Consider the following 27,077-nt stretch of genomic DNA (forward strand, 5'->3'; position numbering starts at 1 on the left):
AGGTGCTGTCTGGTCAGTCCATCCCGGAAGGGCCTGGTGGGTGCAGCGACAGGGCCTCGGCAGACCGGAACAAGGACTTGAGAGGGGCTGCCGAGTTTGGGACAGGAGGGTTTTTGGGGGGAAGGGACCAGCCACGAAAGGTGGAGACAGGTCTGTTTTATAAGAGCCACGGGATCAAGCTAGGAAACAGGAAAGCACCTTCTTACTAAATCCAGAGGTCTCCAAACGTAGCAACTTTTTAAGACTCGTGGACTTCAACTCCCAGAATTACCGGCTGGAGAATTCTGAGAGTTGAAGTCCACAAGTCTTAAAGTTGCCAAGTTTGGGGACCGCTGCTGAATCTAAAAGGACATTCCCATTCACCTGGCTTCTAAAAACAGGGGAGAAGGATTCTTAAGAACGTACGGGAGACACCCCAGGACTTGAAATCTCACGTCAAGAAATAACAGAACGTGGGTGTTACAAAGCTTTTAATAAGACATAAGCTAAAGGCCGAAGGACAACAAGCAATTTACAGCCAAAAGTACAAAACATTGGGTGAAGAACATACCATAAGGGCCCATTATTTCTCAAGAAATCCAAGAGCTGAACTCTACTTCCATCTAAGATGAGAAGGAGACCGCTCTCTGCTTTGATGATGTCAACCACCTTGTATCAAAGGCTACTAACGGGAGGAGAGCAGAAAGAGGAAGGGCCACTTACTATCGGTTCCACTGCTAGAAGCCCGTCTCAACCTCAGCCTGTCTTGAGCCACAAGGACTCTTCCTGCATCCTGATGTTAGATAAGCAGGCAGATGTGTAGAGCAGCTTTCTATGACTTCTGTGCTCGGGAATTGCCATTTCCCGCTGCTCGGCCTCTGTGGCCCACAGCCTCAACCCAGCTAACCAAGAATCCTGCCCTCTTGTCAATCTGTCGGGTGGGGTGATGGGGGGAGGGACTTTGGAAAAAGGAAAGCTGGCCCTACAGCTGCCATGGGCCCCTCTATGAGGTTGGCCCCACACCTGTGTGCCTGTTGGAGATTCTCAGGCATCGAGGTCCTAATTGTCTCAAAGGTGCTTTGTTTCTTCTTCAAAAGGCATCTGGAATGTTCTTTCCCGCCTTCCATTGCCCCAGGGATGGGATTCTACCGGTTCACCCTGGTTCAGGCGAACCGGTAGCTCTGAGGATCAGCTGTGAGCGAACCGGTTGGCTCCAACGATCAGCTGTTGGGCCTAGTCTATGCTTTATATCCTGTTTTTCAAGCTCAGCTGATTTGCGTGGCACAGCAGATTGCTGCGCGTCAGCTGTTTAACACGCAGATCGCTGCAGAAGGTAGCAAATGCTCTGTGCATGCGCAGAGCACGCATTTGGTGCGCGTACACGCATTCACCGAACCAGTTGTTGCACCGGTTGAATCACACCCCTGCACTGCCCCCACCATCCTGTCAGAACTGATGAAGCTTGAAATACCTTCTTCCACTGGGTTGGGGGGGAGGGAAGTCCAGTTGCCTTTTTAAAAAGCACCTTGATCACACCTGCATTGTCCACTCAGCATAGAAGGAGTGTCCCATGTGTGAAAGACTTGTGCCCCAAGAGTGTCAAGTCATCCAAGGCAGGTCGACAGGGGCAAGCCCAGTCCAATAGAAATTAAGTGCTCTGCTACAAAGAAAAATGGTTGGACTGACCTCTTGGCTCTTGTCTGAATGGACATCGGATGATATACCTCTGTGAAATCTTTTCCCAACTCTCTTGAAGTTGAGAAGTATCTTGAGTGAACCTGGCTACTACATTAGTTGCATAAATAAATATATACCTAAAACCATGTTAAAACATTTTAGCCGCACCTTTCTACTGGAGGGGCTGATCACTTCTTACCCTACCCTAGGAAAATTTAAACTCTCGTTCTGCCAGCCTCTTGAGGATTTAGAACAGAGGTCTCCAAACTTGACCACTTTAAGACTGGTGGACTTCAACTCCTGTGCTGGCTGGAGAATTCTGGGAGTTGAAGTCCACCAGTCTTAAAGTGGCCAAACTTGGGAACCCGATTTAGAAGCTCAATTTTAGAAGCCTTACCACCCTTGCCCCTCTGGGACACCGCCAGCCTCCTGCCCAGTCCTGTCCCCACTAGCCCTGGCAAAGAGGTCATCTAGGAATTGACCTCAACGCAGCTTTCAACAGTCCTTCCACCTCTTGCAGGATCACCCTTGAATTTTTTTTACCCTTTGTGTCCCTTTGCCAGAAAGCTCCCAGCAGCCTCTCTTCTCCTAAAAACCACTCACTTTCAGTCCTTTTTTGTCAAGTGAGGATGCGGGTTCTTGTAGAAAGCTCAAATATAAAAACAATGCACATCGCAATTTGGCTCATTATCATACAAGGTGGGGTGGGGTGGAGGGAGTTTTTATCAAAGTCGGTAAAATCCAAGTCCGTCCTGGCTATCTGGACATGCCGGCCAGCAGCTGTGTAAGGTGAAAGAGTCCAGGTCAGCTCATCCAAGAGTCCATTGAAGAGAGAGGCCATAGCCGAGAGATTTCAGTCATGGGGCCGATGCTGCATCTTAAGCTCCTGAGCGAATGAGAAGTTCAGAAGCCGCACGGTTTGGCACGCAGATGCATGCGCTCACTGCATCACTTAACTAACAGCGTGTGGGGGGGAAAGCCTCCGACTGAGCAGGGGGCCCAGCCCCAAAGACAAGCTGTAGGGAGCCACTGAAGGCCCTGCTAGAAGATCAGCGCCTCCAAATCTTACGAACTTCACCCGCTGCAAAGAAGAATTGGAGTGGTGGTCATCCAACACTTTCAGTGTAGCACATGGGATGTCACACCACCCCCAGGGCCCAAGCGTTGGTCATCCCTTCCGAGGGACAACAGGAAATAATCGTATTTAGGAGAAGAGCAACCAAGAGGGGCTTTTTAAAGTCAAAGGAAGTTGCTTCCAACCGTCAACGAAAGCCCAGAGCGTCGTCTTCTCCGGAGCAATATATGGGCTCCAGGGTCCCCCAGATTTTGTGGAGTTTCAATCAATGTAAACCTGAAAGGGGGGAGGGGGACAGGGAGGCTTGAACCTCGTTATCTGAACAATCCTCTCTACTTTGCACAATATTGCCCCAGGCGTTCCTTGTGCTCTTCGTACAGACGTCCGATCAGTAGACCAAAATGTTTCTGTCCGGTACGTAATGCTTCCAGATTCCTTTTAAAAAATAATGCCTGCACCGCTCAGGAGCCAAATTTGTGAAGTCACCAGCGCAGCTCCAGATTATCCCAATGAGGACTTTTCAAGATTTTGGCACTTGTGTGAGTTTCATGCTGTATGGCTTGTTTCGCAAATTTCCATTTCAGGTATCAAAAAGCGGGTCGGACAAAAAGTTTTTAGCTGGCTTTAAATCTGCACAAGAAGATTGGGTTCGCCTACTTCTCCGTTATGCCTTGCTTAGTCACATTTTGTTGACTAAACTATGATTGGCTAGGTTTGCAGAATGCATCCACTTAAGTTGAGGCAAACCATGGTATGGCTTGGAGTTACGAATGCAGCCCGATACTAGCGGGTCCCACTCAAGACCTGAAAGGGGTAAGACTCGCACCTGAGAAATAGCTTACCTGCTGTTGGCACCCGTTTCCCCAACTAATGAGCCCAGGAAGCTAGAATTGAGTGCCCTTCCTGCACCATTTCCCAATTTCTACTAGGCAACCTTTTAACAAGGCACAAGGTACATTTTTAGCAGGTCTATGGGTGCAGACCGGGGAAAATTAAATGCACTTAACGTATATTTTATTTTATGGCAGTTTCTAGGCATTTCAACATCTAATTTGAAACATCAATTTCATACCAAACATCAGTTTGAGAAGATTCTTTTTTTCCTGTTTATACCTGAATAGAGTCTGGGTGAGTTCACATATACAGCTAAACTATGTTTTGTTGAATAAGCCACAATGGGTGGGCTTGGATATCCTAAGCCAGAGCTTCACAAACTTTTCTCTTCATTACCCCAAACTTATCAGAAAATCCTTATTTAAAAGTCCCTGTTTGGTTTGTGTGTTGTTAGCCAAAAAAAAGACAAAACCTTGCTTTTACCCAGTTTGGGTTATTTACCCAAGTTTGGGAAGCCCTATCTTAGCAACAACCAATGTACACTATGGTTTAGCAACCTTTGGGTGGGATTTTTAATTTCACAAGATTTCACATGATTATCTGGCTCACATAGGATCCTCTTACAAGCATTCCCACTTCTATCTGTATGGCAAAAAGTTCAGTTGAAACTTTAAACAGTTATTGAAACTGCTTCTGAGAATTTTGCTGAAGTATATTTCATGGACATTTTGGTGGCTTGGTATCCCTGGCTGTACGAAGCGAGGTTTGCAGTCTCTGGAGAAACGCCTCCCCTCTTCACTGAATGTAGAAATCGAGAGACATTTTTTCTAAAGAAACATCTCTTGTTTGTGAAACTATGAACATACTGATCAAACCTCCATTTCTGCCAACAATGGCAAGATTTATGGGCAGGGAAATGATTTACCCTGTCGAGTAGACTTATCACACAGAACTGAATACAAAAAGGAACTCTCAAGAAATAAACTCTGACTTGTGCAAAGTGGCTAATATAGGGAGTAAGAAAATATATCTCTATGCATTTAAAACTATCTCTTAAAACTTCCTTTACTGTTCATTTGCAAACTCACATGGACTCTCTTTAATCTGTCCTTCCAGCAGTGAATAAGTTACCAAAAGCAGAATAGGTCTGTGTGATTGATCTGGGAGAGCCACACTATCCAATTATAATTGGGTTGGGTGACCAGATCCTTCAACATAAGGAGGCCCACTCAAACTTGTAGAAACGTAGTGTTTCTAGAAGAGAACCTTTAAGAAAGTGAATTCTCTGAGCCCCGAAATTAAGTTTTCACCATAAAGGACCCAGCTACCCTAAAATTATCCAAGGGGCTAGGATGCTCATAACTTCCAGAGACAATATAAGTGCACACCCAGCATATCTGGAAGAAACAAGGTCAGCGAAAACAGCAACAGTTTCCCCAGTGAACTAGAACGGGGGTCTCCAACCTTGGCCACTTTTAAGACTTGTGGACTTCAACTCAAAGCTGGCTGAGGAATTCTGGGAGTTGAAGTCCACAAGTCTTAAAGTGGCCAAGGTTGGAGACCCCTGTTTACAGGGCTTCTCTAGGACTTTGCCTTGGACCCTAACAAAGCTGGCTGAGGAATTCTGGGAGTTGAAGTCCACAAGTCTTAAAGTGGCCAAGGTTGGAGACCCCTGAATTAGAACACAGCGGTGGCTACTTGATTAAAGTTGCACAGAACCTGGAGCAAAAGTATTTCATCCTGGGTGGCTAAAACATCTACACTCACCTCATTTTTTTAAAAAAAACCCTTCAGAAATGTCTTTGGATTGATTGTTCCTTCCAGCCACCATTGCTAAAACTTTTTTTTTTTTTTTACAAAAAGCACGCACACCACACATTTACCGCAAGTTTTCTCTCCTTGGATTATTAAAAAGCATTTCTGAAATTCAAAATATTCCATACGGTATATTGTCGTATGGTTAGGGTTAAGGTTACTCTGAACCTTTATAGAGTAAGATTCTATAAATGCATATTTTAAAGATGACTCCGGCATGGCTTTGATATCGAAAGGTTGAATTTAACCCTACGAAAAGCCCAATTGGGTTTCTGATGCTGCATATATACTGTATATTAATCAGATTGAGAACAAGGCATTTTAGGGTCCTCTGAGGCAGCCATTTCTGTTTCTGAAGGCCGACAAGATTAATACTGAACTTTAAAGAACCTGTCAAGACATTAATCTGAAATTTAAAAGGTATTTCTTATCCGCATTCCCAAATATTTGCCAGTCAGCCATCCTGAACAGACACACAACCTATTCAATACAGTTAAATGCTTTGAGTTACTTTACCACGAGGTGAATTGTGTTCTTCGGTATTGTTTTTAGCTTCTTAGGTTTTAATTAAAATCTGTTCAATTCTGAGGAAAAATAATGGATTCTCAGCTTCTGGGGACTGGTTACCAAGTTTCTTTGTTTTTAAGTCTTGAGAATCTAGAAGTAGGTCCAAATTTCTGAACAATTCCAGATGGGTTGACTGGTGATGAATAACACTTAACTTCTGATCACAAAAACGTGGATTTCACCCTCACAATCACGAAAGCGGATTAGAACCAGAATTACTGGCCACTGTAGACCCCTTGCACACATCCACCCACCCACCCACAACTGGCTTTGAAGGACAGTAAGCAGGGCTCCAAATCTGTTTATGGAGGTTTGCTTAGTTACGAGAATCCAAACAGTAATCACGGTCAATTAAATCATCTTGGAGCCGTGCTGTGGTCAGGCTGTTCCGATTTGATGGATGGAAAAAGATCCGTTTCAGCAGATGAGTCAAATGACCAAGGAGATCCTATTGGTGAGGAAGGCGTGTAAGTTTCTCCGGGCCAGTTTTGCTCCAGAACAGTTCTGGCTGGCTGTCTTCTTCCCTTTAACAGAACATAATATAGAATAGAATATGGAATAGAATAGAATAGAATAGAATAGAATAGAATAGAATAGAATAGAATAGAATAGAATAGAATAGAATAGAATAGAATAGAATAGAATAGAACAGAATAGAACAGAATTAGAATAGAATATAGAATGGAATATAGAATAGAAATAGAATAGAATAGAATAGAATAGAATAGAATAGAATAGAATAGAATAGAATAGAATATAGAATAGAATAGAAATAGAATAGAATAGAATATAGAATAGAATATAGAATAGAAATAGAATAGAATAGAATAGAATAGAATAGAGAGTAGAATATAGAGTAGAATATAGAGTAGAATAGAATAGAATAGAATAGAATAGAATAGAATAGAATAGAATAGAATAGAATAGAATAGAATAGGAGTCCCCAAACCTGGCAACAAAAGCTATGCTGACTGGAGAATTCTGGGAGTTGAAGTCCACACGTCTTAAAGTTGCCAAGTTTGAAAACCTCTGGAATAGAATAACCGAGTTGGAAGGGACCTTGGAGGTCTTCTAGTCCAACCCCCCTTGCTTAGGCAGGAAACCCTAAACCTTCCAGCTGATGCTTTCGAGAGGCAGCTTTGGAAGCAGGGCAGGCAAGCGTGCTTTTCCCAAAGTCGCCTCCTTCAGAGGTTCTTGAGAAGATCATGAGCCCAGCCGGACAGCACGGAGGAAGCGGCAGGCTCCAAGCAAGTCCAAAGGAGAAACCACCTTCCAAGGGGGACTGAAGGCCGGGGGATGAGCTGGGGACACACCTGCCTTTAACACACAGGAGGCCTTCGCTGCGGGGTCATCCCAGGGTCCGTTTCCGTGTATGAGAGGAGGCAGCTCTCTCCTTGGGGGTCCGAGTCCTCTTCCTCTTCCATTAATGGCACCTGATCCATCGGGCCTGCAAATGAAGAGGAAGATCTCCCCTTCCAAATGGTTGGCAGAGAAAAACGCACCATCGCCCAGGCGGCTGCTCAGAAAAGGAATATTAGAAGATGCCCCGGTTCTTCTCCCCCAGGGGCCTGGCGCCAAGTGGGACTCCTCGCACGAAGAGGTAGGAAGGAGGAAGGGCAAGGAGCAGACAGAACCGCTTCCTTGCTCTCTACCCTCCCAAGAATGGCTGCCAAGGGCCACCCTGTCTCGCAAAGCCCATCAGCCACAGCCTGCCTTGTCCTAAATTAGACAGCCAAGCTGCCAACGGAGCCGAGGCCCCACCTGGGCGTCTCAAAGCTTTTGGGTGGCTCCTCTGAACCCACGAAGTCTCTGCTCCGGTCAAGGATATCAAACGAAATCTTTCACCGAACAGAAGAAGGAAACGGCTGGGCCTTGGAAGGACACAGCCGCTACCCTACAGGTTCGTTTCCCTCCTGTTTTGTTCTGTTTCTGTACAATACCAAAGAGAGGCTGACCTCTTTTGTCCCTACTCAAGACTTGACCTGCTTCCACTTTTCCTCATCCTTTTAAGACATGCTGGAGCAACGGATGCTCGGGGACCCCATCTGCGTCAAGACCTTATCCAGCCACTGCAAGGGGCCGTTCAGATGGAGCTCGATCCAGCAGGGCGTGCTCGTGACGGTCTGGCGCCTGGAACGGAAACACAAGAGAGGAGGAGGAGGCATTGCGTCGCCACGAGAACGTGGAGACGAGAGGAGAGGACGACCAAACGCGAAACCCAGAATCGTCTCTCTTCCTCCCGAACAGCAGAAGCACGTTAACCATCACCTTCTGGTCAAGAAGCACTCACTGTGGTCTTTATTGCAGGTTAAAAACAAGGGTGGGATTCAAATTTTTTAACAACCAGTTCTGTGGGCGTGGCTTAGTTGGTGGGCGTGGCTTGGTGGTCATGTGACTGGGTGGACGTGGCTTGGTGGTCATGTGACTGGCCGGGTGTGGCCAACTCAACATCACTCACATCGAGGCATGCATCTCCTCGCCTGGCCTCTCGTGACTGTGGGGATGCTGCAACAGTCGTAAGCGTGAAAAAGGGTCACAAGTCACTTTTTTCAGTGCCATTCTAAGTTTGAATGGTACCAGCGGTGGGTGGAAGAACCATCGCCTTCCGGTTCTGCTTCCTGAAAGATCAGGCCGGTGCTGGGAGATTCAGACCCCTGCCTGGTCCAGCCGCCCATGGGCTTTGCAAGGGGCCTGGGAGGGAGAGGGAGGCAGGCCAGCCCTGCTTAGCCAGGTAGGTCCCCCTCGCTGGGCCAGGGGAGGCAAACATCCAGCTGAGAGGTTCCGTGAGAGGAAGGGAATTGGAGGTGCTCCTAAACGCTGAGCCTGCCCTGGTCCAAGAGCATCTCTGTCCACCTTCTGACCTAGTTGGGGAAATAACTCTGCAAAGGTCCTGCTGTGCCATTTGGGCAATCGGGGAGAGAAAGAGAGGAGAGAGAGAGAAAGAAGAGAGAGGGAGAGAGGGAGGAGAGAAAAGGAGACAGAGGAGAGAGAGAAAAAGGGAAAGGGAGAGAAGAGAAAGGAGAGAAAGGGAGGAGAGAAAGAGAAAGAAGGGAGAGGGAGAGAGAGAGAGAGAGAGAGAAAGGGAGACAGGAGAGAGAGAAAGGGAAAGGGAGAGAAGAGAAAGGAGAAAAGGGAGGAGAGAGGGAGGAGAGAAAGGGAAAGAAGAGGGAGGAAGAAGAGGAAGGGAGAGAGAGAGAGAAAAGGAGAGGGAGAAAGGAAGAGAAAGGGAAAGAAGAGAGGGAGGGAGGGAGAGAGAGAGAGGAGAGAAAGGGAGACAGAGGAGAGAAGGAAAGGGAAAGGGAGAGAAGAGAAAGGAGAGAAAGGGAGGAGAGAAAGAGAAAGAAGGGAGAGGGAGAGAGAGAGAGAGAGGAGAGAAAGGGAGACAGGAGAGAGAGAAAGGGAAAGGGAGAGAAGAGAAAGGAGAAAAAGGGAGGAGAGAGGGAGGAGAGAAAGGGAAAGAAGAGGGAGGAAGAAGAGGAAGGGAGAGAGGAGAGAAAAGGAGAGGGAGAAAGGAACAGAAAGGGAAAGAAGAGAGGGAGGGAGGGAGAGAGGAGAGAAAAGGAGACAGAGGAGAGAGAGAAAAAGGGAAAGGGAGAGGAGAGAAGAGAGAGAGAGGAGAGAAAGGGAAAGAAGAGGGAGGAGAGAGGAGAGAAAAGGAGAGGGAGAAAGGAAGAGAAAGGGAAAGAAGAGAGGGAGGGAGGGAGAGAGAAGAGAAAGGGAAAGGACGGAGGGAGAAGAGGAAGGGAAAGAAGGGAGAAAGAGAGAGAGAGAAAGGGAGGGGGGAAGACTCTACTGACCCCACCTAGCATCAGTAACCAGAGGAGAGCCAACGTTTCTCTAATCTGGCTGCAGAGGCTGCTGTCCCCCCAAGTGACCCCTGAGAAGACACGCAGCAGAAAGGCCCAAGGAGAGATTCCCCCAGAAGGGGGTGGGGAGGGAGGGAGGGAGGGAGGGAGGGGAGCAGCCCTGGCTGGCCTGGGAGGGAGACCAAGGGGTACGAGGCCCCGTTGACCCCCGTTTAACATGCAGCTGGGGGCCCAGTTGCAGTGCACAAGCACAGAACGTGCTCCGGCCGGCTGTCCCTTCTCAAGGACCGAGGCCTCCCAGCCCCACCCAAGGCAGCGGCGGCGGCAGCAGCAGCAGCAGTGTGCACATCTGGGGCTCATTAGACACCCTGGCCGTCGGCCAAGGCTCAAAGCAGCCGGAGCGAGCCAACAGCCCAACAAGATGGACTCCAGACATCTGGAGGAGCGGCGAGAGGTAATGCGAGAGGCCTGGGGCGCCCACTCCTTCCCGGCCGAGGTGGGAAGCAGCGCTGCCGTCTATTCCCAGGAGCTCATGGAAGCACAGCCAGGATTGCACACACACACACACACACACACACACACACACACACACGGCCCCCTTCCTTCCTTCCTTCCTTCCTGGGGTCCTTGCAGGCGGCTTGCAGTCTTGGTCCTGGGATTACAACCCAAACCATCCGTCCAACTCCCACTTTCCCAACTGGGAGCCTCTTCCGCCTCCTGCTAAAAATTCCTCCCTGCCCTCCAATTCCCTGAATGGCCAGGCAGCCGAAGCCATCCCTTCCGGCATCCTCTCAAGGGCCACACTGGGGCACCGCGGTCATCTCGCGGCCTCTTCACCCAGCCGCCTCGAGGCCCAAGGCCTAACAGAAGAAGAGGCAACCTTGGCAGTCTTCTGGTCCACCCTCCCATTCCCAAGCAAGAGATTCTCCACCGTTCCAGGCAAGTGGCTGTCCGGCCTTTTCTTCAAAGCTTCCAGGGATGGACCGCCCATAAATTCTGGAGGCCAGCAGTTCCACTGGTTGATTTTATCTGTTTGGAGGTTTCTCCTTAATTCCAAGTTGCTTCTATCCCTGATTAGTTTTCATCCATTGTTCCTGGTCTTGCCTTCAGGTCTTCAGCCGGTTCTGACCAGTTCTAGAGAGAACCGGTAGCGGAAATTTTGAGTAGTTCAGAGAACCGGCCAATGCCACCTCTGACTGGCCCCACCAACCCCATCCATTCTCTGCCTCCCATTCAGCCCCAGCTGATCGGCTGGGTCTTCCTTTGGTTGCCCTGCACAGGAGAAGGGAGCTGGAAAGCAGGTTAGTGGGGTGGGGAGGGAAGGGGGATTTTGCAGTATCCTTCCCCTGCCACGCCCACCGGTGGTGGGAGTCAAAAAATTTTTTACTACCGGTTCTCTGGGTGTGGCTTGGTGGGCATGGTGTTGTTTGGTGGGCGTGGCTTGGTGGGCGTGGCAGGGGAAGGATACTGCAAAATCCCCCTTCCCTTCCCTCCCCACCCCACTAACCTGCTTTCCAGCTCCGTTCTCCTGTGCAGGGCAACCAAAGATCGGCTGGGACTCGATGGGAGGCAGGGAATAGATGGGGTTGGCGGGGCCAGTCAGAGGCGGGATCGGCCGGTTCTCTGAACTACTCCAAATTTCCGCTACAAGTTCTCAAGAACTGGTCAGAACTGGCTGAATACCCAACAACCACGCCCACACAACCAGTAGTAAAAATTTTGGAATCCCACCACGGCTTCATGTGCTTTCAAAAATAGGTTGACTTTGATTTCTTGGTGGCATCCCCTCAAATATTGGAAGACTGTTATCATGTCCCCACTTGTCCTTCTTTTCACTAGACCAGACATACCCAGGGGTTGGATTCAAATTTTTTAACAACCGGCTCTGTGGGCGTGGCTTAGTTGGTGGGTGTGGCTTGGTGGTCATGTTGTTGGCTGGGCGTGGCCAACTCAACATCACTCACATCGAGGCACATATCTCCTTGCCTGGCCTCTCCTGACTGTGGGGATGCTGCAACAGTCGTAAGTGTGGAAAACGGTCATAAGTCACTTTTTTCAGTGCCATTGTAACTTTGAATGGTCCCTCCACACAAGCAAAGTACCGGCAAAGGAGGGGGAAAAAACACTCCAGAGAAGTTCCAGAGACAGGAAGTCTAATCCTGCCAAGAATGTAATAAGGGTCAACGGAGAGGCAGTTTCTATAAGCAACACCAGAATGTTTCCTTCCTTCCTTCCTTACAGGATTAGCCCAGTAATTTATTCAAACAACCGGTTCTCCGAACTGCTTAGACTGTTAACAACCGGTTCTAGGGAATAGGTGCGAACCTGTAGAATCCAACCCCCGGACATACCCAATTCCTGCAAACGTTCTTCATATGTTTTAGCCTTCCCCAATCACCCAATCAATCCAAGAGGAGCTAAGGACTCGGGACGCTGCCCCGCCCTCCCCCCATAACTCTGGGCCTCCTGGAGCGCCCCTTCCATTCCATGAAATGCTGACCTGTACTCGGCCCCCCAGCCCTTGACGAAGCTCATCCGGATGGTGCACATGCGCGTCAACTGGTAGACGGCCTCGAAACCCTGGTTGACTGACTGAGCCAGGAGGGCTGCAAATTCTTGATTGTTAAATATCTTCAAGTTACACCCTGTTGGAGGACAGAGAACGACAACAAACAAGAGGGGCAAAGTTAGGAAGCATTCTCTAACACGTGATCTCTTTTGGGTCCTTCAGTAGCTCACCACGCACAAAACACAACAGTCTCCCCAAAAGCCTTCAAGGTTAGTGAAACTCTAGAATTGAAAAAAAAGTGGAAGGGATCTAATTTTCTAAAAAGCGGGCAACCCCCTTTCCAATGGTAATTTTCCCCATTAAATAATCAGTCAAGAGCTTCTTGTTCTCAATGTGAGGTTTTGTGAAACTGCAAAGTACATGTTAGTATTTGCTCTGCTAGTAAATGCCAGAGAGCAGTGATGTCATAATATATTAATTTGGTTAGTTGCTGGGTTAATGAAATTGTAAAGAGGCCACCTTGGACATCAAACAGGGATATTAATCGTTATGAATGTCAGCTATTCACTAAGTCAGAGGACTCCAAACTTGGCAACTTTAAGACTTGTGGACTTCAACTCCCAGAATTCTCCAGCCAGCATAGCTGGACATAGGTGTCAAAAGAGAGAAATGTCAGAACTTGGTTTCTACCCGTGAACTGTCAGACTCTTGAACGGAAAATAACTTCATGTCAAGGCGGTACGATAGACTTGCGTGACAGGTGTGTTGTGCAACCAGGTCACCTAGTGTAATAAGATTGGGACTGGGTTAGGGACTTCTGTCCTCACCGTGAGTTGTGTTGTGTTGGGGAGGGTGCACGAAGGGAGGCTCAGCCAATCTCACTGCACGCATGTTGTACTCTGACAGTAAAGGTAATAATTGGTCAGAGAAAGACATAAAACACAAAAGGAAGCGGAGTCAAAATAGGTTACCTGGCGGTATCTTGCACACGGTAGCTGGGTGCCAGCCGTAACGCTGGTTGCAGTTGGGGGACTGGACAAATATGGCACTGTCACTAAGGCACTCCGCAAAAACTTCCCCTCCAATGTAATACAGTCTCACTCCTCTCCCTAGAAAACACAGGTTCAGCATCAGGACAGCCAAGAAGACAAAGAGTTTGACCTCTTTTTGGAAGCCCAGGACTCCTGCTCTGAACCTGTAACATGTCTCCTTCTGTTTGAGTTTGCTCCATGCTGGAGAAATCTACAACCGGTATTGTAAAATTTACTTTTTGTGTTTATAAAGAAGTTAAATGAAGCCTCAGCCGCCTGTGTTTACTTTTCTGGTGCTGAATTTACACTGCAATACTTTGAACAAGTTCTCACAATGTGGCTAAAGGCTGATGGGAAGGATGGTCTGAAATATCTGGAATGTGCGTTCCCTGTGCTGTAGCTACTGCCGCATGCAAGTTATCTTAGGCAATAAATTGCTTTCTAATAAGTCAGCCCTCTTTTCTGTAGTCTCCAGGAAGAGGCACTGATGGAAATTCCATTATTTAAAAGGTCCAAAACTGATGAAGTCACTACAGCTGGAACAAAGTTTATTTGGGTTTTTTTTTTTAATCTCCAAAGCATGGCAGCTAGTTCTATTTAATTCCCTCTGTTCACTGATTCCAAGTAATCGGGAAAAAATGTTATGATTTGTTAACGGAAAGGAGCACCATTAAGAAACACAACTTTTTCAACATTGGAGATTTTGATAGACTGGTTTGTTAAAGTCGTTGCTCTCATCCTGTGGAAGGGAATCCAGCTTTCCATTTTTGTTGGTGAGAGAGAGCCAGCTGTAATAAACAGAGTTAAAAAAATGTGCTTGTGTGAAGATCACAGAAAAGTTGATGCCTTCCAAACATTAAGTTTATTCTATATAAAGAAGAAAGATAATAAAGCCAGGCGGCCTTGTGTAATTAAATGTGCAGCATTTAAATTAAATGTGGGGAACTATGGCCTCTTTTTATGACTTTGGACCAACTCCTAAAATTCCCGAGCCAACACGTTAACTATGGCTCCTTTACGACGTATGGACTTCAACTCCCAGAATTCCCGAGCCATCATGGCAACTATGGCTCCTTTACGATGTATGGACTTCAACTCCCAGAATTCCTGAGGGGAACTCGGGAATTGAAGTTCACACGTCATAAAAGGGCTACAGTTCCTCACCCCTGACTTAAGGTAAGCAGAAAAGCGACGTGTGTCCTAACGGCTAAACTCTCCTGGTCGAGTTCAGTGTTTACACAGGGCCTGAGTCCCTTCCACACACCCCTTTCCAGCCCACTTCCCCCAAAGGCAAGGCAATGGAGGCTACCAATGTGCCGCCTGGTCAGCTCCACAGCTGCATTGCGGTTGACATTGGAAAGCAGGCCGAGGCAGAAGCGCTCCGAATTTGATGGGTCCGTGAAACCATCCACAGTCATTGAGGGCTGAGAGGCGTGGAAAGTCTCTCCCACTCGCTGGTTGAGCTCATAATAGGAAATGGAGCACCAGAAGGCCGGTTCACAGTAGGTGACTGGCTGGAGATCTGCAAGCAAAAAAAAATAAAAAATGGAGAGGTTAAACTTTGCTTCTTCTCACAGGTACAGTTTATAATAAAATGTGTATAGGTAGTCAGAATAATAGAATAGCAGAGTTGGAAGGGTCCTTTGGGGCAGTGGTCGCCAACCGGTGGGCCGGGGACCATTGGTGCTCTGCGAGAAAATGTTTGGGTCCGCAGAGAAATGTCACTCCCCAAAGCAATTAATCCAGGCTGTGTGGGAACACAAGGCTCCACCATCCACATGGCTCCTGGGAACACAAGGCTTGTGTCGCTTGCATTGCAAACAACACGAGGTAGTGAGGGGAGGGGGGAAAAGGCAGAGGGGGGGAACTTGGCCTACTCGCTCCATGCGTCTTGCCTGGCCACCGGGCTGCTTCTCTCAGCTTCTTTCTTCTTCTGCTTTTGGCTGCATGCAACGAAAGCAGCCAAAGTCTTTCTTTCTCTCCCCCAAACTCCACCAGAAATGAGTCTTGGGGACCCTGCAAGGCCTCCTGCTCCAAAGAGGCTGCGCCGCAACAAAAGACTCCTTTCTGGCGGAGTTTGGGGGAGAGAAAGAAAGACTTCTGCTGCTTCTGCTGCTTTCCTTGCATGAAGCCAAAAGTCTCTCTCTCACTCTCTCTCAACCCCCCGAGAATGGAGCTGGAGACGGTATCCTGCGATCCCAAATAAAGAACGATCGATCGGTAGGAAAACGGGGTGGGGAATTTTCCTGCGGGCTTTTTGGGGGGATTTTCCCAGGGTCTCTGGCCCGCGGCATTTAAAATTATGAGTTTGGTGGTCCCTGAGGTCCAAAAGGTTGGCGACCCCTGCTTTGGAGGTCTGATCTACTGCTCAGGCAGGAGACCTTATATTAGTGATGGCAAATCTTTTAGAGACCTGAGTGCCCAAACTGCAACCCAGAACCCACTTATTAACCGCCTAGTGCCAACACAGCAATTTAACCTGAATACTGAGGTTTTACTTTAGAAAAAACAACCCATATAGTAACATCTTTTTTTCTTAAGAGGAAAAACACAATAACAAAGCTTTCAATGATACAAACAACTTTTGATATTTACAATTTCGGGCTCGCCTCAACCATAATTTTATTTAATTATGTTTTTACATTTCTGAACTGTCCATCTCCCTCAAAGAGGGAATCTTGCTGATGGCAGCTCTGCCCCCTACCAAATACATTTGGGCAACATTAATAGAGGATTTAAACCCCAAAATCAACCCCACACAGCCTTCCCATTCATCTTTCTAGCAAGTGTAGGTCCCACTTCGATCTATTCTTAGACACCAAATATTCCTGGTTGCGATGCTCCGTCTACAACAGGGGTTTCCAACCTTGGCAACTTTAAGACTTGTGGACTTCAACGCCCAGAATTCCTCAGCTAGGAATTGGGATTTGAAGTCCACAAGTCTTAAAGCTGCCAAGTTTGGAGACCTCTGGTCTACAAGATAGAAGTAACTGTGGACTGTCAAAGAAGTCTAATGACCAGCCACTGACCAGCCTTTTTCTCCATAATTCTCTTTTAAAGCCATCGAAGGTGCCACCATATTTTGGGGTAATTAATTCCTTAGTTTAACTCTGCATTGTGGAAAGAATTTCAATGAATCTGCCTTGAATATACCACTCCTAAAGTTTCATTGGATGACCCAACATGGAAACACTGAAAATGACAACAACTTCCAGATTTGTCAATAAATACAACCAAATGGTGGATGAGGACTTGAACTGCGGTTCAGTAGAGGTTGTGTGGGCAGCATCTCCAAGCCAAGCTGAGTTGAGCGAAATGTTATTTGTGTCTGTGAGCCTCTTGTCAGTGGATGTTGACAAGAATGAGCTAAATGCCACAAGACATTTGTTACTTAAATCATATTCATGCAAGATTAAAGAGCTGGCTTGTTGCCACACATCTGTTTTCTCACTCAGGAACCAAAATAGTTTTTTTTTAAAGAGAACTGGAAATGATCTCAGAGTGGATTGCTTCCTTAAGATACGTATATTCATCTCGTCCCAGAAAGAAACAGGTGGCAGAACTTCAAGAGAAAATACAACCTGATAAATTTATTAACTGGGAGTGAAAGTGGAATGAGAATGCCAAATGTTGAGTCTTTTTTTTCACAATTTAGTTTAGTTTATTGTCATTGCACCTCGTAGAATGAATTTAAATAGCATCTTCTGTGTACAATTTATGACTATGAAAATAAACACAAACACACATCCTTCTCATTCTATATAATTGAACTGAAATCCCCTGATATTGCATTAATATTGCACTATACATTAGGATTAAATAGTTACTGCCCTGGGATAGGAGCTGTTTTTCAGCCTATTTGTCCTTGTTTTTATTGTCCTGAACCGGCTGCCAGATGGTAATAGTTCAAAAAAAAAGGGGGTGCCCAGGATGAGATGGATCTTTGAGGATGTTTTGAACTTTCTTAAGGCAGCAGGAGCTCTAAAGCTCTTCCAAAGAGGGGAGAAGGCAGCCCATGATCCTCTGGGCAACGATGTTCACCCTCTGGAGTGCTGTCCTATCTGCCTATGTGCGATTGGCAAACCTTACACAGTTGTGCAGTAAGTTAAGATACTTTCTATGGTGCAGCGGTAGAAGGTCACCAGCAGTTTTTCCCAATTAAAGCCACCGTTCTGTAGCACCCTCTATGACTCTACCTCTCCCAGGGAAAAATCAAAAGTCCCACATCATGCTACACTTACCCAGATTACTGTGTGCAGGAGACATCGGATTCGGAGATAAATTTGGAGAACCTACCGGGGCAGAAGAAAATTCAATAATTAACTCTTGAGACAGAATGTGATTCAGATCACACATTGCACTAACCCAAAGTTTGCATGATTGTGACCTGCTGAATAAACCACAGGAATTGTCTTCACATGCTAAGCCAAAGTGTTTTGGTGCGGTGCTCGCGTGCCAGCACCCAGAAGGCAATATGCGCCCCCCCACGCCTCCTATACATGCATGCGCAATCCCCCCACCCCCTGCACTGTACCTCACAGCTGATTTTCGGCAGGTGTGAGGCCTTTTTCGGCCTCCCAGAGGCTTGAGGAAGGCTTCTGCAGGCCGAAAACTAGCCCCGTTTCATTACTTCTGGTATTTTCGGAAAAACAGGAAGTGACAAAACGGGGCTGGTTTTCGGCCTGAAAAGCCTGCAGAAGCCTTCCTCAAGCCTTTGGGAGGCCGAAAAAGGCCTCAAACCTGCCGAAAATCAGCTGTGAGGCGCACGCATATGCAGTGAGGTAAGTTTGCCTGCAGCTCGCGTGCCGGCACAAATGATTCTCGTGCCACCTGTGGCACGCGTGCCGTAGGTTTGCCATCATGGATCTTGACCAAGGGTCTCCAACCTTGGCAACTTTAAGCCGACGGACTTCAATTCCCAGAATTCCCCAGCCAGCTTTGCAGGCTGGGGAATTCTAGGAGTTGATGTCCACTAGGCTTAAAGTTGCCAAGGTTGGAGACCTAATTTAGACCAGGGGTGGGGGAAGGTGATGGGAGGAGGGTGGTGAAAGGAGGCAAGTTCTCAAATTCGAGGAAAGAGAGGAGGAAGGAATCCTCTCAGGGATGGGATGAGTTTTCAAGACTTGGCCAGAGTTGAGTGGCGAGACAAGAGAACCATTCTTTTTAATCCCACAAATAGAAATATTCATTTCTGTTTTTGATTTACCTGCATCTAAACCGTGGTTCATTTGATGGTCACTGGTTTCTCCATCCTCGCTCAGATATCCGGGAGGCGGTGTCTCTAAAGAGGGGGAAGAAAATTAAAAGAGAGATCTACCAAAGCCTCACCATTCCCCAACTGCACCCCCCCACCCCCCCCCGAGCTATTTATCAGTCTTCCAGTCTGTTTTTCTATTCAGTCAAGGTCCCAAGATAGGCCAACCAAAATCCAAATACCACAGCTGAAAGCATGTCTCAAAACTAATAAAAACGTGAACAAATTATTAAAAGCCTGCTGGCAAGGGAGATGCCTCTTGGCTGCTCTTCTAAGAGAAGTCAGGAGAGCTCTGGGGGAGCATCTGCAGCCTGTGACCACGCAGGAGAAGGCCTCCTCCTCCATTCTCTCCTCCATTCCCTCCCTTTCCTCTTCCTCCATTCTCTTCTCCTTCTCCATTCTCTCTTTCTCCTTCTTCTCCTTCTCCATTCCCTTCTCTTCTTCCTCCTTCTCCTCCATTCTCTCCTTTTCCTCTTCCTCCATTCTCTTCTCCTTCTCCATTCTCTCTTTCTCCTTCTTCTCCTTCTCCATTCCCTTCTCTTCTTCCTCCTTCTCCATTCTCTCCTTTTCCTCTTCCTCCATCCTCTTCTCCTTCTCCATTCTTTCTCCTTCTTCTCCTTCTCCATTTCTTCCTCCTCCATTCTTCTCCTCCCTCTTCCTCCATTCTCTTCTTTTCCTTCTCCTCCTCTATTCCTCCTCCTTCCCTCCTCCTCTTCCATTCTCTCCTCTTCCTCCTTCTCCATTCTCTCCTTCTCCTTCTCCATTCCTTTCTCCTCCTCTTCCTCCTTCTCCTCCATTCTTCTCTTCCCTCTTCCTCCATTCTCTCCTCCTCCTCCTCCTCCATCTCCATTCTCCACTACTACTACAACTACCGAAGAAGCATCCTCTCTTGCAAAATGTAACAGCTAGAAAGGCCCAAAAGATGAGCATAAAAGAGTAAACAGATCAGACCACCAGCCCTTGCGTATTCAGGGTGACTGAGTAAAGCAAGTGACCAGTTTTAAGTTTCTGGGTGCTACCCTAAAAGAGGACCTGACCTGGGGTGCTCTCATATTGCAGCTCTGGTCAAAATGATACTACCTGAGATTTCTCAGGAAACAACTGAATGAAAAACTGCTGGTGACCTTCTACCGCTGCACCAGAGAGAGACTTTTAACTTACTGCACCTCTGTATGGTTTGCCAATTGCACAGGGGCAGATAGGACAACACTCCAGATGGTTAACATCATTGCCCAGAGGATCATTGGTTGTCCTCTCCCCTCTTTGGAAGAGCTTTATAGCTCCCACTGCCTTAAAAGTTCAAAACATCCTCAAAGATCCATCTCATCCTGGGAACCCTTTTTTTGAACTATTACCATCTGGCAGCCGGTACAGGAAAATAAAAACAAGGACAAATAGGCTGAAAAACAGCTTCTATCTCAGGGCAGGAGCTCTTTTGCTGTATAGTGCACTGCTGGTGTGGTGTCAGGGGTTTCCGGTTCAATGTGTGAAAGGTGAAGGGTGAAGGGTGTGTGCTTGTGTTTATTTTCATGGTCATGATGTGCAGTTAAGACGGTGTTTGATTTCGTTGTAGGAGGTGCAATGACAATTTTTTTTAAAAAAGTAAAAAAAAAAGTAAACTAAACTCCTCTGGTCAAGATTTGGTCTTTGAAAATAAAAAATAAAATAAAATAAGAGAGGGCTTTATAAGCCAATCCTTGCTTAGCACCTGGTTGTGAAATAAGCAGTGAAGGCTTCTTGGAAGCAGAGGTGAGTAGTGAGTACACCGAGGAGCAGTGGAGGGTCAGGACTGGAAAGAATCTGAGCTGGAGGGGAGGATAACAGAGGCCCTGGAGGAGGAAGCCCACCAGAAGGGAGGAAGAGCTCCCAGCACTTTCCAAAAGGGTCTCCTTCCCCGCACGCCCAGAGTTAGCTGGGCAAGGAGGAGGCCTGAGGGCCAAAGCGAAGCGAGGTTTCCTGGCGCTTGAGAGGAAGCCCCTCCCCGCTCTCCTGCGCTCTCTCCTTCCTGGGGACGCCATACCTGGAATGTAGTTGCTCTGGGGCTCGATGCCAGCGGGGAAATTCGTGTTCTCGGGAATGGAATGGCTGTAGTCGTCGAGCGGAGGGAATTCGGCTGGAATTTCCGCGTGTCGTGGGACCAAAACCGGAGGTAATACTGCGGAGAAAAGCAGCCGGTCGCACAAACGCGGCCCGCTTTGGGGCTTCTGATGAGGAGACACCCCCCTTCGGTCCCCCAACCCCTTCCCCTAGGGGCTCCTGGGTTGGCCCTACCTGGCGTTTCCACTCTTTGGTAGTGATAGGGGTTCACGCAGACTTCGTCCTTCTTCATGTTGAAGGCGTATTCGCACATTTCCATGGCGCGCAGTTCGTGGTGGCTGTGGAGGTCTGGCCACCGCCACAGCCGGCAATAGATGACGTGCGGGAGTCCCTTTCGATGGGAGACTTGTAGCCGGCCATCCAGCGACCTGGAGTTGGAGAGAAAAGACGCCGTTGGGAGACAAGACTTAGCTAGAAGGTCTTCGTTTTTGCCATTAAACATTGCGGTCAAACCATCAAAAATTAAGATTAAAGATAGTAAATAACTAGCTGGATCCCCGTGCTTCACTACGAAACTATTTGGTCGGGCTTAGTTTTTTGGGAGGAAAAGAAAGTGGGGGGGAATTCTGCCTCTGCCTACCAGCATCCATCGGTATTCATCTGGCTAGCATCCTGTCAGGGTGTGAGAGAGTTGAGGGCTGTTTGGAAACTGAAACACTATTTGCTGTGTGAGCAAGAAGGAGACAGCAAGGAGCCTGGGCATGGCTTAGCTCAACTGTTCTGTATTAAAGCTGCTTGGTGCTGTGAAATTGAAACTGAAACTAAAACTCCTCTCCTCTGCTTGTGTTTTGCATTTGGAGCAGATTTCTTTCCAGGTGGGGAGGGGGAGTAGGACTCCTTAGCATCAGAGCGTGATAATAATAATAATAATAATAATAATAATAATAATAATAATAATAATAATAATAATAATAATAATAATAATATAGGAAATACTAATAGCTCTGATGGTCGTTTCAAAAAACCCTTTCTTAGTGCGCACCTAGAAGCCAAGAGGAACATAGGTGCCAAATTTCAAGTTTGTAGACTTTACAGTTCTGGAGATTTTGTGATGATGCGTGAGCGGTATTTTGCTTTTATATATATAGATAAAGATAAATATTTAAATAGCTGCCACTATTAAAAGGCATTCTTGAAATAATTTCAGAAGCTGTTAATCCAATACAAGTCAACTACTCATTTACAGGATCTCGGTATTTACTGGATCTACCAGATCGTTAGAAACGCACTGGGGGAAGGACGGTGGGAGAAATAGAAAGATTACTTGCAAGACTAAGATTTTATTATCTTCTATGATCTTATTCTCAAGGAAGAACCTAACCGCAACCAAACCTACTGCAAAATTACCTGAGGTTTATTGGGGGGGGGGATTTCCACCCCATCCCCAAAGCTACAGTACAGGGCCTTTTTTATACTTTTTGATTTGTAAATTTATCAAGCAAAACTAAAACAATTCGGCAGGAAGATGCAAAACAGTCAAAAAGGACATATAATAGTGATAAAAGTAAAATAACCAAAAAAAAAAATCACACAATATTAATGTACAACTATCTCAGTCCTTTAACAAATTATTAAATCTGGGCTTTTTATAATATAATAAAGACCCGTTTTTTAAAAAATATCAGCAAAGACCGTGTCTCTTGAACACCCTTGTTGATACTGCAGTTTTGATTTTTCTATATCTGTGCAGGATGACTCTCTAAGCCAACTTAAAAAAAGCCAAACTTCTTCATAAATCGCTAAAATATGTATTTTTGGACTTGTGTTCACCATCACGTTTACGCTGTTAACAACCGTGATTTTTTTCCGCCAGATTTGCGTTAACACTTGCGATCAAAATCTCCCGAACTTCAGAATGTGACACAACTCCAGTGCAGTGTGTTGTGCACAAAAGTCTGAGAAGTTGCTAGCCTGGAAACCTCGGTAGTGGACAAGATCCACGAACAGGGCTGGAGCAGGAAGGACCTTCTGGGTTGGCATCAGAACTGCTAATGCCAAGTGCCAGCCTGGCCTGAAAGCATCCACCCACAGACCTGGAAGCCGGTGCCAACTACAACAAAACCCAGCAGCCCCGCCCCCCCTACTTCGCCATTTACTTACTACCACTTAAGCTGTCTCTCTGGCTGCCTTTGGGTGAAAGGGATGCCAACTGGCACAGCAGTTGCCCATACTGGTAGTTGACTGGCAACTCCCCCGTTTCCCTGCTCGGGAGGAGAGCACTGTGGTCCAGTGTCAGCAATGCTGCTTCCTGTGGCAGAAAGGGATGTTCCTCCCAGAGAGCTAAAAGCAAACCACCTCAATGCACCCCCTCTCCACATGTTGCGTCTAGAGGAGGAGAGATCTGGGGAAACCAGCCTTCCCGGTCAGCAAGATGGGAGTGTGTGCTTATAAGTGTGCGGCTCTTCAGGAAGCATGGGCTGGGTCATTAAGGAGGGTGGAAGGAAGGAAGGGAGGAAGGAAGGAAGGAGGGAGGGAGGAGGAAGAAGGAAGGAAGGAAGGAAGGAAGGAAGGAAGGAAGGAAGGAAGGAAGGAAAGGGAGGAAGAGGGGAGGGAGGGAGGGAGGGAGGGAGGAGGGAGGGAGGGAGGGAGGAGTATCATTGGGGGACAACCAGGATGTAACAAGGGTCCACTAACTTCCAAAGACAGAATTCTAATCCAGCCAGTCGGTATCTTTAATCCGAGCCATGGTCTTAGGCTATTTTTATAACATAGATTGCAACTGAATGCCAGGTTCTTCATCAAGAGACTCCAGTTCTCCCTGCCCTTCTGTAAGAATTTCAAGGCTGCAGGGTGAGGTATCTCACTTGGGCCTCTGATGATCAGGAGAGAGGGAGGGAGAGAGAAGGGGAGGAGGAGGAGGAGGGAAAGGAGGGAGGGGGAGGGAGAGGAAGGAGAGGAGGGAGGGAGAGAGGAAGATGAGGGAGAGGAGGGAGAGGAGGAGGGGGAGAGGAGAGAGGAGGGAGGAGAGGGGAGAGAGGGAGGAGAGAGGGAAGGAGGAGGGAGGGAAGGAGAGAGGAGAGAAAATGAGGGAGAGAGAGGGAGGGGGAGAGGGAGAGAGGAAAGGAGGGAGGGAGGGAGGGAGAGGGAAGAAGGGAGGGACAGGAAGATAGAGAGGAAAGGAGGGAGGGAAAGAGGGAGGGAGGGAAGCAGAGATAGAGAGAAGGAAGGAAGAAGGGAGAGGATTGGTCTGTTTGCAACAGCCACACGCCTGAGTCGACATGTTTGCTTTCTGAACAGTCCCCGCTAACCGAAATCAGGGTTGATGATGCTTCCTTTGGACTTCTTAAGGCTGGCTTTTGGCAAAAGAAGGACAAGTAGCTAGTAGCTAGTAGTGTTCCAATAGTTGAGGGACTGCCGCAAAGAAGCAGAGGGGCTCAATTTGTTTCCCGAAGCATCAGAAGGGAGGATATGAAGCAACGGAAGGAAACTAATCCAGGAGAGAAGCAACCTGGACTTGAGGAGAAACTTTCTAACAGGGAGGACGATGAACCAGTGGAGCAGTTGCCTTCTCCAGAAGCCGTGGGGGCTCCACCACTGGGGGCTTTTAAGAAGAAGAGAAGAGAGACTGAAGAGACTGGACAGCCACTTGTCTGAAATGGCAGTGAAAGGGCAGTGGTGGCTAACCTTTTCGGGCTCCTGTGCCAAAAATTGTGCGCACGCTTGCACATTCGCAGACCAGCACCCAGAAGGCAATGCGCGCACCACCCTACGCCCCTGTGCATGTGCGCATAATCATGCCCCCTTACCTGCACTGTGCCTCCCAGCTGATTTTTTTCGGCCCGTTTGAGGCCTTTTTCGGCCTCCTAGAGGCTTGAGGAAAGCTTCTGCAGGCTTTGCAGGCCGAAGAATGGGCCCATTTTGTCACTTCCGGTATTTCCGGAAATACAGGGAGTGATGAAACGGGCCTACTTTTCGTCCTGCAAAGGCTTTCTTCAAGCCTTTGGGAAGCCAAAAAGGCCTCAAACTGGCCAAAAAACAGCTGTGAGGTGCGTGCATGCGCAATGAGTTAAGTTTGCCTGCAGCTCGCTTGCCAGAACAAATGGCTCTGCGTGCTACCTGTGGCAGGTGGGCCATAGGGTCACCATCACGGGTATAAGGTCTTCTGCTTGAGCAGGGGTTGGACTAGAAGACCTCCAAGGTTCCTTTCAATGCTGTTATTCTCTTATTCTGTCATCTTGAGATCTGCTGGTTTTGGTTTGGAGAGATTCTCTCAGAGCTCTTTCCAATCTGTTTTTTGTTTTACTACAGATGCAACGATTTGGAATCGATTTCGGCACACTTGGCTTCCTCCCCTTCTCCATTTACTCCAGAATGTTTATAAACACGGGCAAAACTATTGTTTGCAAGATCGCTTCCTTGGGGACTCCACTCCAGTTTGAAAACGGCCCATGGATTTGTTTGGCTGCATAGTCTGCGGACCCGAAGTTACCATAACGATCAAAACAAGTTTCTTGAAAACAATTCAACAAAGAGGAAACGTCGTAAAAAAAAAAGCAATCAAACAAAGCTCCATAAATGTCAAGAGCTACGCTCGCCTGTGGAGGGATCAGATCCAAGATCTTCTAACGAAGTTTGGGATGGCCTTGTTTTCTTTTTAGATCGAACCTTTGGTCTGGATTCCTGTTTGCTGTTCTTTAGCAGGACGTAGGAATTCCTGTCTTCTCAAAAAAAAAAAAAAAAAAAACCTGCTATTTGATGTGGAGTTTTATTCCCCAATCACCAGTGAGCAAAGAAGGAACTGGGGTAACTAATCCAGGAGATAAGCAACGTAGAACTAAGGAGAAATTTCCTGACAATGGGAACTATCTTATTTAATAAAATGAGATTCAATGTAGAGAAAAGTAAAGTCTTACTCTCAGGCAAGAAAAACCAAAACTATACAAATAAACTGGGATAAACCAGACTTAATAGCAGTAGCTGTGAGAGGGATCTTGGAATCTTAGTGGACAACCAGTTAAATATGAGCGAACAGTGTGCAGCGGCAGCCAAAAAAGCCAATGCAATTCTAAATTGCCTTAACAAAGGGATACAGTCAAGATCAAGGGAGGTATTGATACCATTCCATAAAGCCTTAGTAAGACCACACCTTGAGTACTGCATCCAGTTTTGGTCACCACACTATAAAAAAGACTAGAAATTGTGCAGAGAAGAGCAACCAGGATGATGAGGGGACTGGAGGCTAAAACTTATGAAGAACTGGGCCTGGCTAGTCTAGGGAAGAGAAGGACCAGGGGAGACATCATAGCAGTCTTCCAATATTTGAGGGGATGCCCCAGACAGGAGTGGGGGTCAAGTTATTTTATAAAGCACCTCTAGGCTTTAGGAATAATGGATGGAAACTGAACAAGGAGACATTTTCTCTTAGTTTTCCATCTTTGGTCTCTTTTTCTATTTTTTATCTTATAATAAACTTTAATAAAATACCGAACAGAGGCGTAGGTGAGCAGAGTTACAACTGAAATCAGGATGAGGTCCACAACTTTTCCACCAATTTTTCTCCCTAGAGATTTTGTACTTGCCACTTTTTCTCTCTCCAAAAGTATAAAAAAGCACCAAGGAAAGCAAGGCTAAACTCCCCAGTAAGACAGCAAAATACATCTTTTTTCCCCCATTTCCTCCATAAAAGCACTTTATCAGAGCACTAAACCAGTTCTGTTTGCATTTCTCCAGCCTCCCGTGTTCACCAAGAAGGGAGTGTGGGATGAATAATTTCCGGTCCAGAGACCACACACCTCATCATACACTTTCTACAGATGCACCTGATGACCCCAAAACTTACTCCTCATTTAGCCAGAAGCAATGAGGAATTTCCAGCAGGAAAGGACGGAGAATTTTTGCCTCTTGAAATCAGACATTTTGAGGCGGGAGAGCCAAGCCAAAGGTGAAAAGCACAGCAGAAAAGAGAAATGAGTGAGTTTTATATCTCCAGCTTCCTTAATGATGACTCACCACCCAACTAGAGATAAAAAGCCCAGCCCCAAAGATGGAAAAGTGTTTGAGCTCTTAACAAGACCCTTCCTTGCAAAAAAACTCTTGCACAATGCAGGAAAACAGAGGATTTGCACGAATACCTTTTTTTCCTGTCGTAAAATTTCTAAAAGCAAACTTGTTTTCAGCACTCTCCGTCAACAAATCGTCACAAACGATATGCAGTGTGGGACCCTTAGCTGTGTTGGAGAAAAAGGGCCCAGAGCGCTTCCATTCAATCACAAAGTCAGATCCTTCCTTTGCAGGATCCAATCTGGGTTGGTCATTGGGACCGGAAGTTTAGTCTTTCCAAGCTTTCTCACTCGGGGCGGACCTGATCCTCAAGGAACTTCCCTCTCGTCAGAATGTGTAAATTGCAAACTTTCTGGAGACAAACTCACTCCATGAAGATGGGCTCCAGCGCAAGTTTAAACGCTCAAAAGAGCCATGATGGAAGAGTGGTGAG

At 47.1% G+C, this 27,077-nt stretch overlaps 1 protein-coding gene and 1 long non-coding RNA gene across 2 annotated transcripts in view; one reads left to right on the forward strand and one right to left on the reverse strand.

The window, feature by feature from the left end:
- The window catches only part of LOC148124709 (uncharacterized), a 529,533-nt gene that overhangs the window by 244,166 nt on the left and 258,290 nt on the right, over positions 1-27,077 (forward strand). The gene's annotated exons all lie outside the window — the stretch shown is intronic.
- The window catches only part of SMAD3 (SMAD family member 3), a 60,895-nt gene continuing 40,624 nt past the window's right edge, over positions 6,807-27,077 (reverse strand). Inside the window, exons 2-9 of the mRNA XM_026709365.2 lie at positions 20,819-21,012; positions 20,568-20,702; positions 18,500-18,574; positions 17,535-17,585; positions 14,603-14,815; positions 13,234-13,371; positions 12,254-12,398; positions 6,807-8,077 (exon numbers count right to left, since the gene is read on the reverse strand). Coding sequence (XP_026565150.1) covers positions 7,954-8,077; positions 12,254-12,398; positions 13,234-13,371; positions 14,603-14,815; positions 17,535-17,585; positions 18,500-18,574; positions 20,568-20,702; positions 20,819-21,012 — 1,075 coding nt within the window. The 3' untranslated portion in view covers positions 6,807-7,953. The remainder of the gene's footprint in view (positions 8,078-12,253; positions 12,399-13,233; positions 13,372-14,602; positions 14,816-17,534; positions 17,586-18,499; positions 18,575-20,567; positions 20,703-20,818; positions 21,013-27,077) is intronic.

The sequence above is a fragment of the Pseudonaja textilis genome, chromosome 13 (genome assembly GCF_049901715.1).
Source record: "Pseudonaja textilis isolate UNSWEBS1 chromosome 13, rPseTex1.2, whole genome shotgun sequence".
Classification (NCBI taxonomy): domain Eukaryota; kingdom Metazoa; phylum Chordata; class Lepidosauria; order Squamata; family Elapidae; genus Pseudonaja; species Pseudonaja textilis.